This window comes from Miniopterus natalensis, chromosome 19, assembly GCF_054644295.1.
Source record: "Miniopterus natalensis isolate mMinNat1 chromosome 19, mMinNat1.hap1, whole genome shotgun sequence".
NCBI lineage: Eukaryota > Metazoa > Chordata > Mammalia > Chiroptera > Miniopteridae > Miniopterus > Miniopterus natalensis.
In genome coordinates, this window is record NC_142099.1 from 15,533,158 (window position 1) to 15,551,593 (window position 18,436).

General features: G+C 37.6%; 1 protein-coding gene across 1 annotated transcript in view; it reads left to right on the forward strand.

The window, feature by feature from the left end:
• The first annotated feature begins 693 nt into the window (after window positions 1-693).
• Window positions 694-18,436, forward strand: part of MROH9 (maestro heat like repeat family member 9) — a 41,502-nt gene continuing 23,759 nt past the window's right edge. The window contains exons 1-6 of the mRNA XM_087828180.1: window positions 694-714; window positions 1,133-1,212; window positions 6,072-6,207; window positions 6,988-7,074; window positions 8,968-9,072; window positions 13,146-13,281. Coding sequence (XP_087684306.1) covers window positions 694-714; window positions 1,133-1,212; window positions 6,072-6,207; window positions 6,988-7,074; window positions 8,968-9,072; window positions 13,146-13,281 — 565 coding nt within the window. The remainder of the gene's footprint in view (window positions 715-1,132; window positions 1,213-6,071; window positions 6,208-6,987; window positions 7,075-8,967; window positions 9,073-13,145; window positions 13,282-18,436) is intronic.

The window sequence follows — 18,436 nt, forward strand, 5'->3', positions numbered from 1 at the left end:
TCAAATTCCCTCAGAATAATGATGATTATGATAATCCCATTTTCCCCCAGGCTAAGGTGGCATCAGGAACACACATTATATGCCTGTGCTTTGAAACATCTGAGATTTAAGGAACTGGTGAAACGGGCATGACTCCAATTTTTCTGGCCAAGAATGACAGCAGATATGGAACAAAAATGTCAATGATATAAGATATATATAAAAAGCAGATGGTCCGCTTAGAGAAGAAAGCCAAAATAATAAATTTGGAAGCTTAAGGCTCACCAAACTGACCCTAGAACCTAGTGTTACAAAATATACTACAAAGTACAGATTTCCAGGATTGTGACCGTTTTATCATTTACTGTGGGTTTCCAATGAAGATCCATAGTGATTAGGGAGTAATTGAAAATGAGTTAAAAGGGAACTTAGCCACAGAATAGAAGTTAAAGCCAGAATGATAATCATACCTCCCCAGAGGAGGCACTGAAGAATTTCTGGGAATACTGGTGAGCAAGTTATATATTCCAAACAATAACAAAAAACCTAATTGGGGAAAGCAGGTGAAACTTATGGCTAATTCCTATAACTTCCTAGAATGACACCCCCTGGAAAAGCAGTTCATATAAGCTTGTCAACCCTCATTGCTTACCAGTGTGTGCATTGGCTTTCGCATTCGATAAACATTAGCGATAATACGGCACATGCGAAAACATGACAAGGAAGGGACATGCTGTGAGTCAGTGATTCAACAAAAGATGTGATGCCAAAGTAAAAGGGACAGAACAATAACCTGATGGAGTTGTAGTGACACACTTGGCTCCATGAAAAAAGGAGAAGCTAGCTAACAGATGGGAAGCAGAGGTCCACGTTGTTATAGGACAACTGAAGGACAACAGCAGCTACAGTGCTGTGCAGAAGAGCACCTGGTAAAGAGCATTCCTCACAAAATTGTGCTAGGAAATGCTAATTATAGGAGCACAGTGGTTGGCTATAAAAGGCTGGCACTTAGTATCGTGAGTTTAAATTGTACTTTGCCTTGTCTCAACACTTCTATAAACTTTGGGGCTTATATTCCAGTCCAGTGTGTTCCCATGATGCTATGAGTCTCCCAGGCCTGTTATCATGGATTCTTCTCTTTTTCCTGATACAGGAGCGCAAGGCTAACAGTCTATGGGATACATACACAAGCATCTTGAATTATCAAGCCATAATCCTGTCCATAAACTCCAGGTATAATAAACTGCAATCCTCTCTTATTTCACTATCTTTAAAATGTTATAGAGAAGAATCACAAGGGTGAAAAATAAAAAACTTTCCAAATTCCACCATCCTAACTCAGCAAGTATTTCTTTCTTTCTTCTCGTGTTCTTTCCCAATCTTTCTGTACTGCATGGATAGGCAGATCAATTTAATTATCACAGAATCATAAGCAGATTGCACACTCGATGCTCTGTAATACTTTCCATTTTGGCATTTTGTCTTACTTTTTATTCTCCTTTGCAATCAGATTTTCATTTTAATGGCAGTGTACTATTGCCAGATTTTGAAATTTCCTAAATTATGTTTTACTAAAATTGTGGTAATCATCTTTGTACATGAAAGATTGTATCATCTCTGAAATACTACTTTGAAATACCATTCTGCAAGTGAAGTTATTGATTTTGATGACAGGCCATGAAAATGCCCTGCTGCTGCAGATCCTCATTGGTCGACAACCTCATAAAGTCAGCAGTGAGGATCCAACAGGACCATTGCTGAGACCTCACTTCTGATGACCCATAGTGGTGGGACAAGCAACTCCAGTGGGTGACTTGGCTTGAGGAATCTCCATCAGCCTGGTCAAACCTTCCTTAGAACTTGTGGTCCAAGACTCTTTCTACCCTAATCCTCCCACCTGCTTCTCTCCTTCTCTTAGAAACCTTGTGCACCTCTAAGTCTTCTTTTGGCTCTCTGCTTCCCCTGAACTCCGGCTAATGCCAATGGGATGAACCTCCTCAGAGCGCTTAATAAATACTGTCAATTTGTTGTCCAGAAGAATTGCACTAATAATAAATGCTTATTCAAAGCCTAGTCACCTAAATTTACATTACATACCTACTTTTTTCTCTTGCTGATATAAAATAGGTTCAAAATTTTGCCTCCTTGTTATTTTAATATTACTTTTATTATAAGCAGACTCAATATTTTCTATGTTTATGCATTTATGAATTTTCTCATGTGGAAATTTTCTCATGTTCTTTGCCAATTTATTACAATTTTAATGGTGTTTTAGGATTCAGTTTATTAGGATTCTTGTGATGTTTTCATAGTTTTTAAATTTGTTCCTCTTTTATCGTGTTACAATTGATTTTACAGTCATAGCTATATTTTTTCTTTTATTTTTGTATGCTATCTGATTAAAAAATTAATTCTACATTGCACTTTAATATTATGTTCAATATCTCCTAGTTTTTTGTTACCCTTTAGTCTATAGGTTACTTTTATTTATGAACTAATTTACATTAGGCTTCACAATCCCATTATACAGCCCAGAAGTCAGTAAACTATGGTCCATGTGCTTAAATCCTGCTGTTTTTGCAGCCTATTTTTCTACATCCTGAGAGATAAGAATAATTTTTACATTTTTAAATAGTTGGGGAAAAAATCAAAAGAAGAATATTTCATGACATGTAAATATTATCTGAAAGTCAAATTTCAGGGTCCATAAACAAAGTTTTGCTGGAAAACAACTACACCCATTCCTTCATGTACTGCCTGTGGTTGCTCCTGTGTTACATGGCAGAGTTGGAGCAGACAGAGGCCAGCAAAGCCTTATTTATTATCTGGTTCATCACAGAAAATGTTTGCTGACCCCTGATACAGATGATACTTATTTAAAATGTTTCATTTCCAGAGGCATATTTAACCCTTTGAGTTTTTTTGTTGTTGTTGGTTTTTAATTTTTTTTATTTGTCTGTGTAATGAAATAGTTACCCGCTTTAAGGGTTCTGAGCTGTTTAGTATCTTGATAGGAACAGCAAATATATGATCCTTCATGTGTGATAAAGTCATATTGGACTAAGTACACACACAACACCTACATGAACACATGCACAGGTTAAATGGGAAATCTGAACAAGATCAGGAGACTGAGTCAATGTCAATATTCGGGTATTATACTATAGTTTTTGGAGAATGTTACCACTGGGGAAATGGGTGAAGTGTAGGAGGTCTTTCTGTATTATTTCTTACAACCACATGTGAATCTACAAGTACCTCAATAGAATTTTCAAGTTAAAAAAAAATGGGGGAGGGGGTGATGAGATTGCAATTTGACCCAACATGAAATACTGTCACAATAAATCAGTGCCGCATTTGGCCTGGAAAAGGAGACATAGCCTCTACCCATGTGTTTGCTATTCCTACATCAGGGCATTTTCTACTCTCTCCCATTATTCAGACTTTCATTTTGGTGCCACCGCTAAACTGTTCTGATTTAATGCTGTTTTGTAATAGATTCTATTACCTGATTGAGTTGGATCTTCCTCATTTTTCTTGGTCTTTTTCAGCAAAGTGGTCTGTGCTAGTCCTCCCAGCTTATTTTTCCAAATGAAATGTAAATGTATTTTATTAACTTCTGATGAAAATGTTCTAAAATTTTAATTGCAGTTTTAGAGTTTGTAAAAATAATTTGAGAATAATTGGCATGTATAAGTAATCTCCCTATTTATAAATATATTTTTACTTATTCAAGTTTTATGTCCTCCTTGAAAGTTTGACACATTTTTAATATAGATCTCACACATTCCTAGACTGATTTATTAGATACCCTGCATTTTGGTTTCTGTTTCATTTTATTGTTCAGAAAGCAATTACTGATACACTGAGATAGAAGTGGTATGTAAGGCAGGGTTGTGTTTATTCTGTATTTGATTGAGCTTAACAAACTTTTTTTTATTAGATCATGTCTTATTTAGAAACACAATGAACTCTAACACATTATTTTAAAGTAAGAAATTAAACCCTTATGCTGTTCCTGTTTTTAATAAAAACACACTACTTCTCAATTAGCAGTATTTTTGTTCTTGGTTTAAATAAAACTTTTCAAGGAATTATTTTTTTCTTAGAAAAATGATGTTGAGATTTATTAAATACTTTTTCAGGTTTGATTAAAGAACTATTTTATTATTTAATCTATTAATAGATATATATCAGTTAATAGTTTTTAGAATATTGGTCCATTCTTATATTTCAATGATAAATCATGATTGGTAGTGTTATACTACTCATGTTATTTTTACAAATCATTGCTCTAAAAGTTTAAACTGTATACTCTTTTTCTTTATTTTTTTTAATCCTCACCTGAGGATATATATTTTGTAAATATATCTTTATTGAGTTCAGAGAGAGGAAGGGAGAGGGAGAGAGAATTGAAACATCAATGATGAGTCATTGATCAGCTGCCTCCTGGACACCCCCAACTGGGGATCAAGCCGGCAACCCAGGCATGTGCCCTGACCGAGAATAGAACCACGATCTCCTGGATCCTAGGTCGATGCTCAACCAATTAGCCATGCCCAGCCAGGCCCGAGGATATTTTTTTATAGATTTTAATACTTTCATTTGAATTAAATGTTGTGTCATATTAATATAGCCTTCCTGATTTCTTTCTGATCATGCTTAATATAATTTCCTCATACTTTTATTTGGAGGCATCTACTTTCTTTTATTCAGTTGTGATTCTGGAAATTATACTTACAAATATATAAATTGCCTTTTGTATGTCAATCTTATCTAAGACTTATTGCTTCATTTAAAAAAATTCCCAGGTAATTTTTTCTAGTACATTTGGTCTACTACTCACTTTAATCTTTGAAACAAATATTTAGCTCAAAATTTAAACAAAAGAAAACTCATACAGTAATTTAGTGAGGAATGCTTATTCTATCTTCTCAAGTGCCTTTCTATACCACCTAGTTATACATCCTGGAATATAAAAAAGCATTTACACTAAGATGTCACTTGTAACACACATCAGTAACTTAATAACTGCTGTTTTGGAAACAAATTACATGCAGACCAAAAAACAAATCATATGATTGCCCATGTTGACCCATAGATTTGCATGTGACTTTCTTCTTCAGTATGGCCAACATCTGACTCGCAGCCTTCCTCACATTTAACATCTGAAGATCATTTGTCCATCATGGCATCAGAGTATCACACTACTTTCATAATCCTTGTTCATGACATGGACCATTTTAGCATTTTTTTTTTTTAGGCCTGGTGATATGATTTCAAAGTACATTGAAAGACGCTGTTTTCTATTTCATCAAAATCTTAATTTTGCATTTTCTTAAACCAGATAATATATCCCTAGACGTTAAATACCTTCCACTGAAAATTCAACCAGAAACTTTTGATAGATAGCTGTTCAGAGTCTGATAATCCATTAAAGCCCATGAATGTCAAATCAATCTTCCAGTATTTGAAAATTACCTAATATATTCCAAGACATTCCATTTCCAACAGGAAGTCTCAGATAGAGTATCTTGTCCAATAAAGAGATTCTGAGTCCAGAACAAGATTTCATACCTTACCATTCAATATCACCATCTTTGAGAAAAATAATTTCACCTCAATAAAAATCAGGAAGGACTATTATCCAGATCACATACACCAAAGGAATAACAACTATTTCACAAGTATCTTTCTAGCTGCTGCTGGGTGGGTTTCTTTTGCCATCAATTGGAAGATGCATTCCAATATCAGAAATACTAAAATGTGAGAAACATAGCATCATGGGTTAGAGAAAATGTGGCTGTAATATATTTCAACTGCCTAAAGCTCAGCATGGCTTTGCATATAACCACTTTACCTGATTATGTCTGTAACTGGTTACAGATCATATTTGCAAAAAAAATTCATCCCTCTATATTTAAAGCACCATTGTCAGTTTCACAAGACTATTTAAAACCCACGTGTCATATAAAGCCAAAGGCTGGGCCTCATTTTCTAGTCTACTCTCTCTTATCACTAAGAAAAAGGGACTAAAGTTAGGTTATATTTCTTTTCTCCTCACTTTAATAATCACACCTTTTTCTCACCAGCTTTGTGGATCCCTTACTGCAATTTGAAACTCAGCTGAGTATAATAGAGTCATCCTTTAAAATGGTATTTGCTATACCAAGTCTTGACAAAGTGCAAGAAATGGGGGACGACCAAAATGAGAGGCTCGACCTGGAGGTGAGCGTTTGGGCCCTTTAATCGTGATGGGACATAGTGATGCGCACAGCAGTCCTTCGCAGTGACTCTCTGCTGGTCGTGACCTTTGTGGTTTTCTCCTTCACTCTTTTTACATACAATAGATACATAGCACTTCCCAGCACTAATCTACAGCCCTGGACTTATGAATTCTACAATACAATGGGATTTAATGGATGGTATGAGTTGAATGGATTTTTGGTTAATTGGTTGAGCAAGAACAGGGAGTTCACTGGCAAGTTCTGCAAAGAAGGAAATGTGAGCCCGGCCGGGCATGGCTCAGCTGTTGAGCATCGACCTGTGATCCAGGAAATCGGGGTTTGATTCCCAGTCAGGGCGCATGCTCGGGTTGTGGGCTCAATCCCCAGTCGGGGGCATGTAGGAGGCAGCTGATCAATGACTCGCCATTGATGTTTCTCTCTCTCTCTCTCCCTCTCCCTTCCTCTCTCTGAAATCAATAAAAACACATTTTTTTAAAAAAAAGGAAACGTGAACAGAGAAAGGTGAAGGTGGGAACAGTCCCATAGTAAGATGAGCAACATGTGTGGTGTCTGTTTCCTCAGCATAACTGCACAGCACACTGGTTATGTGGGGTGCAGAAGAAACACATGGCACATGGCATTGGGTGAGCTCTCATGACCATAGCTACTGTTCTCCTTTCTTACCTTCAGTTTATGGGAAGAACTCAGGACACCAGGATGCAAAACTACAGAAAATGGGGTAAGGCTGGCTGGCTGGTTGTACAACATTTTTGTTTTTCAGGAATTATACCAAAGTATTTTAAACATATTTGAGGACACTCTTCTGATCTTAGTGTCTAAAGACCTCTACAAACTGCAAATCTTAAAGGTAAAGGGAAAATGAGCAATTTTGGTTTTGTGTTGTAAACCTAAGCACACTCCCCTTCACTTCTTATTTCCCATTTGCCATACTTAACATCTCCTTCAAATATCTAGTGGCTAAAAAAATTTTTTTCCTCCATGTGCCAGTATCCACTAAATGAAATCACTTCTGTTTATTTGAATTACAGAGATGCCCTTTTAAGAATTTAATTTTGGGAGGATGGCATAGACACGTCAGAAGGCAAGTGCCGTGTGGCAATGTAAGAGAGAACACAACAGGGGACGGCAGAGAGTAGAATGACTGGTCTACACTAAGTTCAGGTCCATGGAACAGTGAACCATGCCTTGATGGGGTCTATATGCAGGTTCTTCCCTAACAACTCTGGGGCTTTTGTGAGCATCCTATGGTATCCATGGAAACCCTAAGAATGTCCAAAACCTACTTTTACATCTGGGACCTCACTGTGTCTTTAAGGTCCCCCAACCAGAGACATAAGTCTTCTCTGGTCATCCTAGGGCCTTTAATTTTGCATTCCTTACATAATGGCATCAGGGGGCAGCTGTCTGGAAATACTATAAATCCGTGCGTTGTCCAAATCATAAAATACATTCAAGGAAAGAAGCAGAATTGGTATCTATGAGGACAAGAAGCCCTGTGAAGGAAAGTGAAATATATTGAGCTAATTGGTGCCTAATTTGAGCCAAATGTTTCCTGCACATTTTTTAAATTTTAACTTCACAACTTTTTAAAGTTTTGTTCTTGCTCCATGATTACAACCCTCTCCCTATGCATGCGTTTTCACACACACCCTCTCTCATGCTGGGTATTGAGCAGTTACTCTATGGCACTCAGCTGAATACTTACTACATGGGTTATATCATTTGATACTTAACCCTGTGAGGAAGCTACTATTATTTCTCCCACTTTACAGATAAGAAAATGGAAGTAGAGAGAGGAATAGTATATGCAATGCCAATGAGTGGAGGAGCTACTCTAACTTGGGAGCCTGTTACTGAACCATCTTAGTCTCACACCTTCCATGTCTAGAAATTCTCCCCGTTCTCAAAAAGTACCGAACCTCACTTCTGGAAAAGTCAGGGGTTGACTCCTCAGACTTTCAGAGATGCTTCTGCCCTAGGAAATGGACTTCAGAACAGGTTTAAGCAATGGGAACAAGGGAAGGGGTAGAGATCTGGCCAATCATTGGCATAAAGACTATGGATTCAACAGACTGCCTTAAGAAGTCTGTTAATAGTGATTGGCCTGTGAAGCATATGCAGGTATTCTTCCCTTCCGAAGGTTCCCTGGGGATTTAGAATAGACAGAAGTTACAGCAAGAAAGACTGAATCAAGATTTTCAAAAACTGTTTAATGGAGTTGCCTCCAGGAGTGTACTTGGCAACCTGAGCCAGGAAATATCTGGGTGGTGAACTGGGAAAGAAAATTCTAGGATAAAATGACATTTCAAGACCAGATAACATTTCAATGTTTTTACTGAAAATCAGATCCTGTGATTTACAAAAAAGAGAGAGAATATGTATTTTGAAAGAAAAAGAGGAGAAGCCACTGATGATCCCCTCATCCCCTTGTGGTAAACTTTTCAGGATGCTCGCCAACATGACTGTTAGAGTGGATATTAGTAAATACTTGTGTGTAGAATTATATAAAATAACACCCACCATAGGTGTAGATACTATAGTAAGTGAAGGAGTACACTAGTAGAGAGTAGTATACTGGCTGGTTATTGTGCATTTTTAAAATAAATATAGGTTAGGTGTGAAATAATCAGAGACTGTGGTGACCCTTGATGTGGTGAAGTTAGAAATGGAAACACCATGATTGTGGTGATTTAGAAATGGAAACACCATGGTTCTAGGATGGCTCTTGTGTTTTCCACAGGAAATGGCTGTGTGGATGAATCAAGATAGATCATACATGCAAAAGAGAGTCATGGTTATCATCACCAGGGTGCTGAACTTCGCATCCAAGAAAGTCAAGGGATATGTAAGTGACAGCAGGCTATCTGGCCACCTGCTTCTGAAGATTGTTATTTCTATAGTGCTCTTTTCCAAGACTGGGGTCCTGAAAGCATTTGATGCCTGCTGGGTCTGATTGTGCTGGTGTCTGATTGTGCTGGTAGGTTGGTATATTGGGAAAGGACTCTGTCACTCAGCAGAATTTCTCAAGCAACTGATAAAGATGCCTTGTGCTTTACACCAACAGAATGAGTGTGTCAAAACCGGGCTTTTGCTCACTGTCTCAATTATCCTCTATAAACCACACAAAGTCTTTTGTAACCTTACAAAGTCTTCCATCCTTACTTTCCTTCTTATTTCACCTTTTCTGTCATCTTTTTAAACCATTATTTATGTTAAATTTATACAAGTGATTCCTGAGTACCTTCATTTAAACATGCTAGAGACATAGCCTAAGTCTTCCTTTACTACCCTCTTCACCCCAATCCCTTTTTATGAATGTCTAGTGATGTGTGTCCTGCCCAACAACTTTCAAACAGATCCACACATGCACACATGAAGATATATAACTTTGTTCCCTTTCAGATGAAGAAGAAATAGGTATCTCACACTTGCCAGTGTTTACTGGGGTTTTCTATATTTTGAGTGTCATCATTGCCTGCCTTTTATACTATCTATGAACCTGTCTCACTATTGTGGCTACTCAGCAGCTCTCAGTTACAGTTGTAAAGGTCACTGTCCCCTGCACACAGCCCACCCCTCAATTATGAAAGAACAAATGTGTAAATTCACACATGCAGCAGAAGGCTCTCATCCATTGTTGAGGGTTCCTAGCTATGACTGAGATTTGCTTGAGGAGCCGTAAGTGAATAATCTATCACTCTGTTCTGCAATGCTCGCTAAATGCCACCAGGTGGAAGCAGACCAGCATTTTCCAGGACATGGAAACTAAGAGCTTACACAGTCATGGAAGCATCAAACTGTACTAAGTTAACTTTCTCTTTAAATGATGTCTTCCAAAGATGGCTAAGTCAGGAAAATTAATAGGGGTGAGTAAATAAGTTACATAAAATAAAACAATCAAAAATATTATTAATAAATTAAATATTAAAAATATTTTAATAAATTAAAAGCTGAGCTTCCCAGCTGAGATCTTTATATCTCTATGACACAAAATCAACGAAGATTTGTCCTGCCCTTCTCTAACTAAATGTCACTACCAATTCTGTTCTCAGGAGTACCCACCTAACCCCTAACCATTCTATTCACTGAATAAAGACTTTTCTTCATAAATTACCCTAACCTGTGTCTCCCAGAGTCTCAGAGGCTCCCATCCTATTGAACAATCCTGACTATCATTCATACTCTATCAGAAATATTTTAAGTGGTATTCCTCTTATATGATCCATGTGCCCATCAGGATAAAAAACAACAACAACAAAACAAAACAAAACAAAAACAAACACTGCTACAATAAAAAAAAAATTGTCCCTTCAATTAAACTATTAAAGAAATGTGAGCAAAATATGTCATCTTATAGCATTAACAGAGATTTTTTTTCCTAGGTTTGTGCCTTTGGTACATGAGCATTTAAAAAATGGAAGGAAGATTTCCAGTCAAAGATAACAAATGGATACATGTCTTTATCTCCCATCTCCAAAGTTCTCACAAAATGATAGCAATGAAATTAGTTGAAGGTATAAATCCATAGCAACACAGAAAATGAGTGAAAGGTTTTCAGTGGGCTAGGGATGTCAACAAACTTCTACATGAGAGAATGGAAAGAAGATGGTAGCTGATGAAGCCTGGCAGGGAAGGCTGAGAGGCTAGAGCACATGAACTTAAAATGAGGGACAGCTGAAAAGAAAGGCAGTATGCCCTGTGGAACCCCAGGAGCGGCTGGAGCTATGGAAGCCCAAGTAATGATAGTAGGAGGCAAAGGAAGGCTGAAAACACATGCATTAACTAAAAGGATTCATTGAAAGTTCGTGCAGAAGAATCTGTTTTGCTTCCCCTCCTTGACACACACACTCTATTCCATGGGGACATGAGCCCACCTATAGGCAAACTCTGAGAAATTTTTTTCTCAGAATAATTGTCAGTTCCCTGACAAAATTATCTTGGTTCTGTTATTTAGATCTACATGACCCCAGTCTCACCTCCTAATCATTCTAAAGCCCACCAGTTGACAAGCCTTGTTCACACAGAAAACCCTACCATGGGACATCACATTCTTAAATATGACCAGACAACCTAGACATGTGAGAAAACCCTCCAAACACAAGAGACCAACCAACATAAATAAAGAGAAAAAAAGATAATTAAAAATAGATGATCAGGGTGCAGCTGAGAATTTAATCTCAAAGACAGTAGATAAGACATTTGTAGGATTCCTAAAATAGGGAGATTCCCAAGGCATCCACAGAAGCAAGAGTTTATCTTCCCTTCTTTTGCCAAGATCATCATTCTCAGGTCCTAATTCAGTTATGCTTTTGGTCCATGACCCAGGTCACCTCACATTCTTCTTCAGAATGACTGTGTGTGTGTGTGTGTGTGTGTGTGTGTGTGTGTGTGTGTGTGTAAGAAAGATAGATGATAGATACATAGATGATAGAGATAGATGATAGACAGATGATGATAGATAGATGATAGATGATAGATAGATAGATAGATAGATAGATAGATAGATAGATAGATAGATAGATAGATGATAGATAGATAGATAGATAGATAGATAGATAGATAGATGATAGATAGATATAGATAGATAGATGATAGATAGATAGATGATGATAGATAGATAGATAGATAGATAGATGATAGATAGATAGATAGATAGATAGATAGATAGATAGATAGATGATAGATAGATATAGATAGATAGATAGATGATGATAGATAGATGATGATAGATAGATAGATAGATAGATAGATAGATAGATAGATAGATAGATGATAGATAGATAGATAGATAGATAGATAGATAGATAGATAGATAGATAGATGATATACAGGAATAGATAAAGGGAGGATAGGTGTGGATGGGTCAAGCAACCTGAGAGGCAGGGATGAGGGAGCATGAGAGAAGTAGAAAAAACGAGAAACAGGCCTTGGGAATCCCCTAGAGGGCTGACTTGGACTCTACTTTTACCGCCAACACTTGCTCCAATCATCAAAGTATTTATCTAGGAAAAGTAATCACTTGTCTTAGAAACAAGAAGATTCTTCAGGCCCACTAGCTTATCAAACCTACATGTGGACAGAGCCCTTTAACACATTGTATGCGGGAAACGTATTTATACGTTTTACGTTGACTGGTAGTAGAGCGCGTGACAAAAACTACCCGCAAACAATGTGTTAAAAACAAAACATAACAGAAAAACATTGGTAACTGTACTTATACCTTCACAAAAGCAAAATGTCTCTTCCACCTCTCCTCTCTTATGTCTCCACTGCCCTCTTTTTTGCTTTTAATCAGGCCAATCAAATCAGCTGAGATGAAATCTAAATATTTGAGCAGCCTATGTGTTAGAGAAGTTACAGGGAACAATACATAAATGTGGTAGTAGCTTGGACATCAGAAGTACATGCTCTGAATTTTAAAAAATTAATTTCCCTGGGAAGAATCAGAGCCATTTCTGGAAGAAGTCACATTTCTCCAGGGGCTGAGAGTCATCTGAAGCTTTTCATATATGGAGAAGGAAGCATGAGAGTGTTTGGGTATCAACCCCTGTACCTCCCCTCAAGTATCCCGAGAATTGGCTACCTGCAAATTGCTACTTGATTTATGAAAAACAAACTAATAGTGACTCAATGAATGAGTCACTGTGCTCTCTAAGCACTTCGCTACAAACTTTCTTTTTTGTCATCTATGTTACCCCCTTAATCTCCATAATAACTGTTATAAGGTGGCATTTTTACCTGCATTTCATAGAGGAGGAAACTGAGGCTCAGTAACAGAGGCAAGATTGGAACACAGATTCTGTGAACTCTGAAGCTCATCCTCTCATCCTAGTCTGGTATACACATTACAGGTTGAGGTACAGACATTTAATGTTGACTCTGTACAGCAATACAGTTTTCTCCTTTGTTTTCTGTTAGACAAGTGTGGATGCTCCGTGTCTGGGGGTCTTGGCAGCAGAACTGTCTCTTCTGTGTTCCAACACCGATCAAACCATCACACAGCAAGCGGCCTTTGGAATGTATCACCTCCTTTGTATTGCAAAGTGTCAGAATGGTAAGAAAGAGTCACCACCTTTTCTAAGGGTTACTAAGAACCCAATAAAAATAGAAAGCAGAAAAACAAGAGAACAGCAATGAAGCCAAAAGTAGATCCTTTAAGAACATCAGGGGGGGAATTATAAGACAGACATTACCAATATCAGGAATGAGAGAGATGATGTCACCAGAAATGTTATGGGCATTAAAAGAATAATGAGAGATATTATGAACAACTTTATGCTGGTAAATATGACAACTTAGATACATTCATTGAAAACACAACCTACCAAAGCTCACTCAAGAAGAAATTAATAACCTGAATGGCCTGTATCTATTAAAGAAAATGAATTTGTAGTTAAAAGCCTTCTTACACAGAAAACTCCAGCAAACATTCAAGGAAGAAATTATACTAATTCTATAAAATTTTGTGCAGAAACATGAGGGTGAGGGAATACTTACCAACTCATTCTATGAGGCTGGTATTATTCTGATATCAAAACCACATAAAGACAATAAAAGGAAAATAAAAACAAAAAACTACAGATTTTTTAACAAGTTTAGCAAATCAAATACTACAATACATAAAAAGAATGATATAATCTATGGAATTTATCTCAGGAGTGAAACACCAACTTAACATATGAAAATCGACTAATGCAATGCACTATATTAACAGATGAAAAAATATAATTATATGACTATTTCAGTAGATACAGAAAAAGCATTTGGCAAAATTCAACATCCACTTCTGATTTTAAAAGATAATAATAATAACCTCTCAGAAAACTAGGAATAAAAAGAAAGCTCTACCTGCTAAAGAACATCAGGGGGGGAATTACATCTATGAAAAAGCTACAGCTAAATCATACTTAATAGTGAAATACCAAGTGATTTTCCCAAAAGATCAGGAAAAAGACAAGGATGTGCACTGTCATTACTTCTATTCAACACTGTACTAAATAGAGTCCAGAAATAGATCCACATATATACAGTCAAATGAATTTTGACCAAATTTCAAAGGCAATTCAGTGGCGAAAGGATAAATTTCAATAAATGGTGTCTAAAAAAAGGTTATTTCATATGGTGATGAAGGGAGACTAGACTTCGGGGGGCAGTGAGCACGAAATGCAATATACAAATGATGTATTATAGAATTGTACACTTGAAACTTACATAATGTTATTAACCAATGTAACCCCAATAAATTTAATTTTAAAAATTGGTTATTTATAGGCAAAAAAAAGAACTTTGATCTATATCTCAAACAGGTACAAAAGCTAATTCAAAATGGATCATAGGACTAAATGTAAAACCTAAAACTATGTAACTAGAAGAAGCCTTTGTACCTTGGATTAGGCAAAGATTTCTCAAATACATCACCAAAAGCATCACTTGTAAATGAAAATAAAATGATAAGCTGTATTTCCACTCCTTGAAAGACACTGTTAAGAGAACAGGTAAGCCACGGACTGAGAGAAAATATTTTCAAGTTATATATCTGACAAAAGACTTATACCCAGAATTTTAAAAGAACACTCAAAACCCAATAAGAAAACAGACAGCCAAATTAAAAAAATAATAGTAGATTTGGGGAGAGATCCAAGATGGCAGCAGACTGAGTGGAAGCTACACTGACACTCTCCCAGGACCAGTCTGGATTTACAACTAAAACATAGAAAAACCATCCTAAAAGCCAACTGAAAACCAGCTGGAGAGCACCCTCATAACCAAGGAGGAAGAGTGGAGACCTCACAGAGACGGGTAGGAAGTGCAGACGTGAGAGGGCTGGCTGGGTTCTCACAGGCAGAGGGATATCTCAGCTGTGGGGGTTCCCACTGAGGACTCTGGGGCCTAAACCCCAGGCTGGGCTTCCCAGCCAAGAGTACCAGAATTGAGAAAGGTGCCCACATAGCATCTGCCTGTGAAAAGCAGCCGGATTTCTGTCTGCCAGGGAGAGGCAGGTGGAACTGCAGGCACCCTCTTAAAGAGCCAACGCACAGTTTCCTGTGCAGCCGCTCAGCTCGGGCTCTGGCGGAGGAGGAATGAAGTGAACTGAAGCTGTGTGGGGAGAGTCTGGGGTTGTGGGCTCTGGAGAATGAGATCAGGGGACTCCCCTCTGGATCCCTGTGCAGAGTCATTCCCCCTGACTGTGGGGTCATGTTTCTCAGGCAGAAAATTTTCAGCTTTTGCCTGAGGGGGGAAGCAATTGCCCACCCTGCTGGAAAGCCTCTCACCCTGCCCAGAGGAGTTTCTACAGCCTCAGGCTTGTTAAGAAACAGATAACAACCAGCTGCCCCACCCTGTGGAGCTTCTACAGCCTAAGGCTCATTAAAAGAATCAGATTAATCAGTCTGCAGGCTGACCTGCAGAGGCACACCTCACGGTGCTTTGAGTCTTTGCCTGATCTGCTTGGGACCAGGGCCTTAGAAAAGTGACTTTGGTGTGCATCTTGGTCCTATCCCAATGCACCCAGCCCCAGCAGTGGAGACCTCAAGCCTAGAGTTGTTGATAGCCCCTAACAGGGTACTCAGGGTCAGTCACAAACTGCATCTGACATTGGCCTGTACCAGAGACCCTCCAAAAAGACTAAGAGTCCTAGAAGATCTACCTAACACTTAAAAACAAACTCAAAAAAGTAGCCAAAATGGGGAGACCAAAAAACAAGCCCCAAATGAAAGAACAAGAGACATCTCCAGAAAAAGAGCCAAATGAAATGGAGATAAGCAATCTCTCAGTCATAGAGTTCAGAATACTGATTGTAAGGATGCTCAAAAGCATGAAAAAAGATATGGAGGGACAACCCACAGGGAGCTCTGGGACAGCATGAAACGTTAACAATATTCGTATTATAGGAGTACGAGAGAAGGTAGAAAGTAAGCAGGGGATAGAGAACCTGTTTGATGAAATAATGGCAGAAAACTTCCTTAACCTGGTCAAGGAAAAAGTCATAAGTTCAGGAGGCACAGAGTCCCAAGAAAAAAGAATCCAAAGAGGCCCACATCCAGACACATCATAATTAAAATGCCAAGAATCCAAGACAAAGAGAGAATCTTAAAGGAAGCTAGGGAAAAGCAATCTGTTACCTGCAAAGGAGACCCCATAAGGCTGTCATCTGACTTCTCATCAGAAACTCTACAGGCCAGAAGGGAATGGCATGAAGTATTCAAGGTAATGCAAAACACGGATCTAAAACCAAGACTACTCTATCCAGCAAGACTATCAATCAAGCTGGATGGTGAAATAAAGAGCCTCCCAGACAAAACGAGACTGAAAAACTTTATCATTACAAAACCAGCATTACAGGAAATGTTAAAGGAACTGCTATAATTAGAAGTAGAAATAAAGAGAATGAAAAACATAGGCATAAAGAAACAAAATGGCAGTAGATAAGTATCTTTCTATAATAACCTTAAATGTAAATGGATTAAATGGCCCAATAAAAAGATATAGGGTGGCTGAATGGATAAGAAAACATGACCCAAATATATGCTGCAACAAGAGACCCACCTCAGAACAAAAGACTCACACAGGATGAGAGTGAAGGGATGGAAAAAATTTTTTCCAGGCAAATGGAAATGAAAAAAAAGCTGGGGTAGCAATACTCATATCAGACAAAACAGACTTCAAAATGAAGACCATAACGAGAGACAAGAAAGGTCATTACATAACACTAACGGGATCAATCCAACAAGAGGATAAAACCCTGATAAACACACATGCACCCAATATAGGAGCACCTAAATTTATAAAGAAACTTTTAGAGGACTTTAAGGGAGAGATCAACAGCATATTCATACTAGGGGACTTTAATACCCCACTGACTTCACTGGATAGATCTTCCAGACAAAAAATCAACAAGGAAACAATGACCCTAAATGACACATTAGATCAGATGGATTCAATTGACATTTATAAAACATTCTACCCCAAAGCTGCAGAATATACATTCTTCTCAAGTGCACACAGGAAGAATGCATTCTCAAAGACAGACCACATGTTAGGACACAAAACAAGTCTCTACAAGTTCAAGAAGACTGAAATCATATCACGCATCTTCTCGGACCACAGTGGCATGAAATTAGAAATGAATTACACTAAAAACACTAAAAAACATTTAAACACATGGAGGTTCAAAAGCATGTTTTTAAACAATAAATGGGTTACCAAGGAGATCAAGAAATAAATAAAAAACTTCCTGGAAACAAATGAAAATGAACACACAACTCCAAATCTGTGGAACACAATGAAAGCAGTCCTGAGAGGGAAGTTCATAGCACTAAAAGCCTACCTCAAAAAACAAGAAAAACTTCGAATAGACTCTCTAACCCTACAACTTAAAAACTTAGAAAGAGGACAACAAGAAAAGCCCAGAGTAAGTAGAAGGAAAGAAATAATAAAGATCAGACCAGAAATAAATGACATAGAGACTAAAAAAAACAATACAAAAGATCAATGAAACCAAGAACTGGTTCTTTGAAAAGATAAACAAGATTGATGAACCTTTAGCCAGACTCATCAAGAAACAAAGAGAGAGGACCCAAGTAAACAAAATCAGAACCGAAAGAGGTAAAGTAACAACTGACACTACAGAAATACAAAGGATTGTGAGAAAATACTATGAACAACTATATGCCACCAAGCTGATCAACCTGGATGAAATGGATAAATTCCTAGAAAAATACTACCTTCCAAAACTCAATCAGGAAGAGTCAGAAAATCTAAATAGGCTGATAACTGCTGATGAAGTCAAAGCAGTAATCAAAGGGGTCCCAGCACACAAAAGCCCTGGCCCGGATGGCTTCACAGGGGAGTTTTATCAACGATTCAAAGAATTAACACCTATTCTCCTCAAACTATTTCAGAAAAATCCAAGAGGAACACTTCCAAACTCTTTTTACAAGGCTAGCATTAGCCTAATTCCAAAACCAGATAAAGACATTACAAAGAAAGAGAATTATAGGCCAATATCCCTGATGAACATAGATGCTAAAATCCTCAACAAAATATTAGCAAATCGGATACAACAATATATTAAAAAGATCATACACCGTGACCAAGTGGGATTTATTCCAGGGATGCAAGGCTGGTACAATATTCTCAAATCAATAAACATGATACATCACATAAACAAACTGAAAGGCAAAAATCACATGACTATATCAATAGATGCA